The sequence below is a fragment of the Lepidochelys kempii genome, chromosome 4 (assembly GCF_965140265.1).
Source record: "Lepidochelys kempii isolate rLepKem1 chromosome 4, rLepKem1.hap2, whole genome shotgun sequence".
Taxonomy (NCBI): domain Eukaryota; kingdom Metazoa; phylum Chordata; order Testudines; family Cheloniidae; genus Lepidochelys; species Lepidochelys kempii.
Window position 1 is genome coordinate 135,083,888 of NC_133259.1, and position 9,661 is coordinate 135,093,548.

The 9,661-nt window shown below is 55.4% G+C and overlaps 1 protein-coding gene across 3 annotated transcripts in view; it reads right to left on the reverse strand.

The window, feature by feature from the left end:
- DNAAF9 (dynein axonemal assembly factor 9) overlaps positions 1-2,845 on the reverse strand; it is a 134,761-nt gene extending 131,916 nt beyond the window's left edge. For all 3 annotated transcript variants that reach the window (XR_012158784.1, XM_073342971.1, XM_073342970.1), the window contains exon 1: positions 2,683-2,845. Coding sequence is in view for 2 of the 3 variants with exons in the window: in XM_073342971.1 (XP_073199072.1) it covers positions 2,683-2,783 (101 nt within the window). In the remaining variant the exon portion in view is untranslated. The remainder of the gene's footprint in view (positions 1-2,682) is intronic.
- Between the last annotated feature and the right edge of the window lie 6,816 nt (positions 2,846-9,661).

Genomic DNA, 9,661 nt, shown 5'->3' on the forward strand with positions numbered 1-9,661 from the left:
GTAAACTAAAGTAGACAGCTCTGCAAGGGTTACACAAGGGTGGGCAGCTATTTATAATTCTATAACAAATAAATTTAACTTGTATTGTTAGCTGAGATTTTTTTACCCAATATTTTCTTTAAATATTTTTTGCATGAAAATACATGCTTTTTTAAAATTAAATCTGGTTCTATCCTACACACACACAAAAATCAATCTCATTAAGAACCAAGCAATACATCAATTTTTGAAACAACACACTTCTTGGAAGACTTCTTTTAGCTGTTAAGTATTCATTAAATTTTTTTAAGACAATTTAAGATTCTTTATTCCATTTTCCTGATACAGTGCCCAGGATTTCAGCTATGAATGCCAATTTCCCAAGCACCCTACAGAAGTCCAGAAACTCTGAAGCACATGGAAGAGATCCAAGAAAAGTTATCTTGGGATGTTTCTCCATTATGATATACTCTAATAATTTTCCATTTGAGTTTGGGGGAGCAGGACTGTTTTGTTTTATTTTAAAGTTACTTCTATTAGCTACCACAATTCTTATTGGCAGTCTGGGAGTATTCATTGCAAACAGACTTTTTTCCTCCCCATTTGAATTGAAACAGTTACAGTGCATGAAGTGAAATGGAGTGCCAAAGCAGAAAAAATTAGCAGATGACATTTGGCATGTTAGTGGGAGGAGTTACAGATGCTGGCTGGATATGCTAAGGCAGCTCAAGACTCACAGATGTTTCTAAGGAATCAGAAATTCTCCAGGCAGCACTGAAACAGGATCACATATTCCAAGGTCACTTGTTCCCCTAAGCAAAGAAGCTTGAACAGAAACCATTTTCTCTTTTAGTAAATGAAAATTAAACCATATGGACTCAAAAGAACACCTTGTTATTTCAAATTTTACAATATATACTTTCCATTTTCAAACAAAAATGAAGCAGTGTTAATTTTAAAACATCAGATTTCAACATCAACAGCTGAAGGACAAGCAGTTTCAAAGAATAAGATTCCCCTTTCTCCTCCCCACCTCTCATAACTAATTCAATTTCCCACTACACAAGGAAGAAGAATTTAACCTTCACACAACAGCTTTCTTAATACACTGCAGACAAACAGAAAGACCACCATTCTTTGAGCTAGCCTTGGAGGATTTAACACACAGGCATATACCCTTAAAGAATGGCAGTCCCATTTTTGGCTACTTTATGCATTGCTTAGGAAAAAAGAGGAAGACATTACAAAAAATATTCATTTAGCCATTTTAATTTTGGTAGCTCTGCAAAACATTTTGTGGTGGCATTTTGGGTGCTGCATATGCTAGATCCCTGTTACTCTAGTGTCTAGTTTATGTAGTGAACTGCTGCCATATATTGCATTTTAATTATCCAGAGCCTCTGGCACCTCATCCTGTTCATGGTACTTTATAATCAAAACACCCACGTGCTCCCTCTCAGCTAGGCTACTGGAATCGGGTAAGAAAAAATGGACAGAGCCCTAGCAACCCAACAACAGCAGCGCCCGGACCTAACGCCTACAATGCCAAGGGAATCCCCTCCCGCGCACCCCCATGCTCTGGCTCTCCACACCCCATTTCAACCCCCCACCATGCACACCACCCTTATTGCCCATCCCTCTACACCACCCCCAAGCCACCCCTTTCTCATAGACCACCCTACGCTCCTAATCCCCTCTCCCAATCCCACACCCCCACCCCCTACAACTACGCCCCCAGCCTATAATGACCCCACCATTCCCAACTAACCACCCCTCCCCCGCAGGTCCCTCCCCCACCCCCCCTGACTCCCTATGCCTCTGCCCCACCCCCCCAGGTCCTCCCATGTCACTGCCCCACTCCCCCCCCCCGATGCAGATGCCCCGCTCCCACTCCCCGAACCCTCCCCCACCATTCCCCAGACCCCCAACCACCCCTGCCCCGCCCCCGCAACGCCCCCCCTGACCCCAACCACCCCTGCCCCGCCTTGCCCCAATACTCAGACCCCCACCACTCCTGCCCCGCCCCCTCAAAGCCCAACCCCGGACCCAAACCACCCCTGCCCCGCCCCCCCGCCGTGCCCCAATACTCAGACCCGCACCACTCCTGCCCCGCCCCCTCAGAGCCCAACCCCGGACCCAAACCACCCCTGCCCCGCCCCCACAGCGCCCCACCCCCACTCCTCAGACCCCCCGCCACCCCTGCCCCGCCCCCGCAGCGCCCCGCCCCCACTCCTCAGACCCCCGCCACCCCTGCCCCGCCCCCGCAGCGCCCCACCCCCACTCCTCAGACCCCCGCCACCCCTGCCCCGCCCCCGCAGCGCCCCACCCCCACTCCTCAGACCCCCGCCACCCCTGCCCCGCCCCCGCAGCGCCCCGCCCCCACTCCTCAGACCCCCGCCACCCCTGCCCCGCCCCCGCAGCGCCCCGCCCCCACTCCTCAGACCCCCGCCACCCCTGCCCCGCCCCCACTCCTCAGACCCCCGCCACCCCTGCCCCGCCCCCGCAGCGCCCCGCCCCCACTCCTCAGACCCCCGCCACCCCTGCCCCGCCCCCGCAGCGCCCCGCCCCCACTCCTCAGACCCCCGCCACCCCTGCCCCGCCCCCACTCCTCAGACCCCCGCCACCCCTGCCCCGCCCCCGCAGCGCCCCACCCCCACTCCTCAGACCCCCGCCACCCCTCCAGTCCCCAGGCGGGGCCGTTACCTAACGACGGACTCGGCGCCGCCGCGGGGCCTGGAGCGGCCCCTCCGCAGAGCGGCGGGCGGCGGGGGCAGCAGCAGCGGCGAGCGGGGCGACAGGGCCATTGTGCGCGCGGAGCCGGGCGCGGAGCGCAGGGGCCGCTGCTCGGAGCCGGGCGGGGCCGGCTCGCCCCGGGAGCCTGGGAGGGGGCGGGGCGAGAGCCGGACCGCACCACCCCGCCCGCTCGGGGGGGGGGGAGGGGGAGAGCGCGCCCGCTCACCGCCCGCGGCCCGGACTGAGGAGACCCCGACCCCGACCCCGAGGAGGAAAGAGGTGTCCCCGATACCGCCTCTGCCCGGCCCGGCCCGGCCCGGCGGAGTAACCGATACCCCCCCGCTACTGACAATGGTACCGCCCGGCAATCGGGGGGGGGATGCAAACCTGAGCGCCCCGCCCCTCACCTACCCCACAGCACCCCCCAAACCACCCCCCAGCCCCGCCCCAGCTCCCCGTCACCTCCCTCGGCCCCCCCCAACCACCCCCCAGCCCCGCCCCAGCTCCCCGTCACCTCCCTCGGCCCCCCCCAACCACCCCCCAGCCCCGCCCCAGCTCCCCCAAACCACCCCCCAGCCCCGCCCCAGCTCCCCGTCACCTCCCTCGGCCCCCCCCAAACCACCCCCCAGCCCCGCCCCAGCTCCCCCAAACCACCCCCCAACCAGGGGCCCCAGCTCCCCGTCACCTCCCTCGCCCCCCCCAACCACCCCCCAGCCCCGCCCCAGCTCCCCGTCACCTCCCTCGGCCCCCCCCAAACCACCCCCCAGCCCCGCCCCAGCTCCCCCAAACCACCCCCCAGCCCCGCCCCAGCTCCCCCAAAACACCCCCCAACCAGGGGCCCCAGCTCCCCGTCACCTCCCTCGGCCCCCCCCAACCACCCCCCAGCCCCGCCCCAGCTCCCCCAAAACACCCCCGAGCCCCGCCCCAGCTCCCCATCACCTCCCTCGGCCCCCCCCCAAACCACCCCCCAGCCCCGCCCCAGATCCCCCTTACCTCCCTCGGCCCCCCGAACCACCCCCTAGCCCCGCCCCAGATCCCCCAAACCACCCCCGAGCCCCGCCCCAGCTCCCCGTCACCTCCCTCGGCCCCCCAAACCACCCCCCAGCCCCACCCCAGCTCCCCGTCACCTCCCTCGGCCCCCCCCACCACCCCCCAGCCCCGCCCCAGCTCCCCCAAACCACCCCCGAGCCCCGCCTCAGCTCCCCATCACCTCCCTCGGCCCCCCCCAAACCACCCCCCAGCCCCGCCCCAGATCCCCCTTACCTCCCTCGGCCCCCCGAACCACCCCCGAGCCCCGCCCCAGCTCCCCGTCACCTCCCTCGGCCCCCCCAACCACCCCGTAGCCCCGCCCCAGCTCCCCCAAACCACCCCCCAGCCCCGCCCCAGCTCCCCGTCACCTCCCTCGGCCCCCCGAACCACCCCCCAACTCCGCCCCAGCTCCCCCAAACCACCCCCGAGCCCCGCCCCAGCTCCCCGTCACCTCCCTCGACCCCCCGAACCACCCCAGCTCCCCGTCACCTCCCTCGGCCCCCCAAACCACCCCCCAACTCCGCCCCAGCTCCCCGTCACCTCCCTCGGCCCCCCAAACCACACCCCAGCCCCGCCCCAGCTCCCCGTCACCTCCCTCAACCCCCCGAACCACCCCCCAGCCCCGCCCCAGCTCCCCGTCACCTCCCTCGGCCCCCCCAACCACCTCCCAGTCACCTCCCTCGGCCCCCCCAACCACCCCGTAACCCCGCCCCAGCTCCCCGTTACCTCCCTCGGCCTCCCAAACCACCCCCTAACCCCGCCCCAGCTCCCCGTTACCTCCCTCGGCCCCCCCAACCACCCCCCAGCCCCGCCCCAGCTCCCCGTTACCTCCCTCGGCCCCTCCAAACCACTCCCCAGCCCCGCCCCAGATCCCCCAAAACACCCCCCAGCCCTGCCCTAACTCCCCGTCACCTCCCTTGGCCCTCCCAAAACACCCCCCAGCCCCGCCCCAGCTCCCCCAAATCACCCCCTTACCCCGCCCCAGCTCCCTGTCACCTCCCTCGGCCCCTCCAAACCACCCCCTAGCCCCGCCCCAGATCCCCCAAACCACCCCATTGCCCCACCCCACCTCCCCATCACCTCCCTCAGCCCCCCCAAAACACCCCCGTAGCCCCACCCCAGATCCCCCAAAACGCCCCCCTTACCCCGCCCCACCTCCCTTGGCCCCCCCAAAACACCCCCTTGCCCCGCCCCAGCTCCCCGTCACCTTCCTCGGCCCCCCAATGACACCCTGGCCCCGCCCCAGCTCCTCATCACCTCCCTTGGACCCCCAAAACCACCCCCTTATCTCCATCCCAGCTCCCCGTCACCTCCCTCGGCATCCCCAAAACACCCCCATTGCCCCACCCCAGCTCCCTGTCACCTCCCTCAGCCCTCCTCAAAAGACCCCCAGGACCCCATCACCTCCCTCAGCCCTGCCCCCAGGATTCCCCAAACCATCCCCAGTCCTGCTCCCAGATTCCTGTCACCTCCCTCAACCCCACCCCACCCCAATCCTGCCCCCAGCCCCACTAAACTAGCCCCGCCCGCAGAACCCTGTCACCTCTGTCAGCCCACAAACCACCACCCTGCCCAGCTCCAGCCCCTCTCCCCAACCCCAGCCCCCTGTAATTCCTTAGTTCTATGCTTTAAAGGTTTGGAGTAATTAGGGCATGTCCTGGTGCAACCTTAACTGTCAGTAAATGAATTTTTGTTTGTATTGACTTTGTATACGGTCCCTTCTGACCTTAAAGTCTATGAGCATTGATGAAAAATGAAACTTTTAGCACACACCAAAACGGGGTGGGAGGGGGACAAAAAAGGAACATACATTGCTCACTGTAGCAGAGAAGTGGAGGAAGTACTTGCAATCCTTCCACGTTTTCCTAGAAGCAGTGTCTCAGATACATCAGGAACACTGAAATCCTCCACACTGTCATGTGTGGCAGGGGGTCAATATCCACTGGCTCCAGTCAGCCAGTTACATTGCAAAGCTCTGTGCCAGGGAGCTCATAAAGATCTGTGGTTTAACCTCAAACTACAGGTGCTCAGCTGGCCACGTGGCAGAGAGGCCCATGCCTAGAAATCAAGCCAGCAAGCCACAGATGCTGAGGCAGTACGTTCATAGTGGATTAGTTTCTGGGCCTTGACATCAGCTAAGCAAGCTAGGGATGCTCAACTCGTGACCTCCCAAGGGGCCTGAGTCTTCACTTCAGCCCCGCAAGTTAAAGATGCTGACCCATTGATCTCATGTAAGCCACTGACCTCACAGTAGCCTGCCCCGGGAGCAGCACCGCAGTCTGACAAGCGCCTTTACTTTGGCATCATTGCAGCAATTTAGAAACGCTGAGCCACGAATCCTCCCAAAGACTGTGCCTTGGTTTTAGCCCAGCAAGCTAACGGTGCTGAGCAAGAGCAGTCAAAGAAGCCACTGCCGGAACAGTTTCCACAGAAGACTCCAATGCTTAGCCAGTAACCTCACAAAGACAAAAACCCTTCTCTCTGTCCACACGCTATTCCTAGGTGCTCTAATCCGCAAGTGTGGCTTTGGCTACCATCTTTATGCTGACAAGTCACAAACCTTACCTCCCTGCTCATGGCCTATCTCAGTCTCCTGTCTTTCTTACATGGCTTCTTGATTGTCCAAGCTCAACATGGCCTACCCGAGATTTTGATCTCCCTATCCCAAGCCCTTGCTTCTGCCCCCTTTCTCTATCACCATGGACATTACACCAACATAATCCAAACGCCACAGGCCTGTAACCGGGGTTTCACTTCTGACTTGGCCCCTCTCTCAACCCAACATCCAGACTATGTCTAAGCCTGGCTGCCTTTTCCTACATTATTTCTCAAATATCTGACCTTTTCTATGTGTCCAGACTGCAACTGTCTAGTCTAGGCCCACCCTGCACCTCAACTACTGTAATCTCTTCCTCCCTAGCCTTGCCCACTCCAACCAACCCCCTCAGAACTGCATTCAAAGCACTGCTTACTAGGACACTCTTCCTGCTTGGCTGCTCTTCTACATCACCGCTTTGCGCTTTTGTTCACTGCCCCTTTACCACTGCATCAACTACAAACTTCTTGTCTTCATCTTTAAGACCCTTAACCACTGAGCTATGGCCTCTACCTATCAGGTTTAGTATACTAGTGCAATATTAAGCCCTACCTTCACAATGCCAGCCTTTATTGCCCATTAATCCGCTTTCTCCTCTGATGCCCGTTTTGCATGGGAAAAGTTCCCTGCCAAAATCAAAAAAACCACTACCTTGCCCTCCTTCAAATCACTCCTTAAAGACTTACCTCTGTCAGGATGTCATGAAAGCACAAACAGCTGATAAAGGCCTGGTGGTGCAGAGCAGAGGTTATTGGTTTTATGCAAAGCACGCTAGTTTGGCTGTTGCCATGTTGTCCCATCATCTCCTATTGTCTTTTTCTTCTGACTGTTGCATCATGTCATTTCTGGAACAGGGACTGTTTTTATTTCCAGTATCCATAAAACCTGAGTACCTGAGTCCTGACCTGGATCACTCAGCACTTGTGTAACACAAATACCAGAAGTCCTGTGCCTTGACATCACCCAGCTAACTAGATGTGCTGGGCCAGTCACGCTCACAGAGGTAGATGCCTTGATACTAATCATGCAGGCTAAAGCTGCCATGCAAGTTTCCCTATTCTCCCTCTCCTGGGAAAGATTGTTGCCCCATAGGAGTTCTTCCTTCCCTACAGATTAGCAGAGAGGTAAAAAACAAAGATCCTGCCACTTTCAACTCTCCCTTCTCTCTAGGAGAAAAAGGAGACCCTGCCATTGGCTTCCCCAACTCTACTCAGAATTGTGTAGAAACAGATTGGTCCAGCCCATTCCCTTTCCACTTCTGGTACTCTCTATTATGGGGCGTGGGTGGAGAAATGTTCCTCTTTACAGTTTCATACTCTGCACACACATGCAGATGCTCAACTTAGTTCTGGATATGACCTGCTTTGGGATATGGACTCCTTTCAGATATATTTATTTCACTGTCCCCATTCTCTTCCTCATGTCATGTACCATCAGAAAAAATACACTGTCAATACACAGTGACATCAACATGCAAGCAGACATAAAGTCACTAAAATTAGTGAGCTCCTCTTACTGGGGCTTAACTTCTGTCTTATTTTCCCCATGTGTGAAATGGAGAGAACACCATTTACGTCTCAGTGGTATTCAGTTTAATGATGTTGACATTTGCAAAGTGCTGTGTAAAGAGTTAATATTTTAAAGACCTACAACTCTCTGGTGAGTTAGAGACCTGGGAGTTGCTAGGCACCAACTAATTTGTACCTTGCAAAAAAATTTTAACTCTTGGCAGCTTTGCACAGAGCCTGATATAAGCATAAGAACAGGCATACTGGGTCAGACCAAAGGTCTATCTATCTCAGTACCCTGTCTTCCAACAGTGGCCAATGCCAGGTGCCCCAGAGGGAATGAACAGAACAGGTAATCATCAAGTGATCCTTCCCATGTCACCCATTCTCAGCTAGGCTTTGTGCCTCTTCCAGTGAGACGCTGACAGGGAGGAACTTGAAGATCTTCCCCTGTATATACCCTTTTTGTAGAGTCAGTTAAAGTTTGGATACATCCCAAAGAATCATTTCATTAAACCTTTCCAAAAAATCTCAACTCCATGCAGTGCCTGGTGGTCAACATTTTTTGGACATGAATTAGTTGCATTGGGGGAGTGAGAAAATTATTTCACAGGCCCACTCAAAAATGCTAAGGACAGTTCTTCATATACCTTTCCCAGCTCAAGAGAGAGCCTATATCCCCCAAGAGGGAGTCACTCCAGTACTAACTACTATAAGTGTCTGCCCCACACAGGAAATTCCAATATGACCACAGAAGAATGCACACACATATCTCCCTCTGCTCAGAGCCACCAAGACCTACAAGAGTCACTCAAACACACACACACACTCAGGAGAGACCGTACACTCCATCACCACCACAGATGGAACAAGGGAAAACCTGAGACTGTCTCAGGCAAGTCAACCAACCCAACAGATGAAAGAGATCCATTCCCCCTTTAATAAAAACCATAAAGATGAAAAGCGGGCATCAAAAACTAAAACAAAATGTTACTCCCTGAAACTCTCCTCCAGCGGCTGTGTAGGATTGGCACTTTTTCCAGATTTCTCTGATGCTTGTAGGAGTCAGGATCACATGACAAAATTGAGAAGATCCCAGAAAAAGCAGGAAAGATGTCAAATTTACTGGAGTATGACTGGCGTGGAAGGGATCCAGAAGATGACTCAGACTCCATCCAGCAGTGACACTAGAGGGGAAGATAATTAACTTTTTCTGAGGTTTGGTATCACACTATTGTTTGGGATCCTCTAAACTGTACAGCTACAAACTCTGTATGAAATGCACAACAGTCTTTAAAGAAGAAAAAGAAAGAAAGTTGACTTGTTGCGAAAAGAGGATGCTTGCTGCACATGCTGTTCAGTGGTTCTTCCTGACCTAGTTCTCATCCAACATTAATCTATAAAATCTGGGTTAAGTATAAAATCTCTGTCCCCTTGACCTAGTGGAGATGCTGCTTGCTGTGCCTTTGGCTCAGATTGCCTGACTGTACTTGTCTTTTTTACCTTTGGAAAATGCTAGGTTTGCAGCCAGGCTTTTAAAAATAAACTCCCCCATTGCACCTGCAGAGAATTTTGTTGTTGTTGTTTTAAAATATTTGTTTCTGGAAAAACAGATGGGCTAAAAATAGCCTTCATGTATATGCTGCCTTACCTACTGTAAGATCCTACTTTCCTTTACACACTAGAGACACCTAAACTTTTCAACCCTATGCTGGCAGCTTGCCAGGGGTCTGTGGGCTACACCTTATTAAAAATAAATGCACAAACCCCACAGTATTGGCCGGTACATGTATCTTCCTTCTTAAATGAATGGATT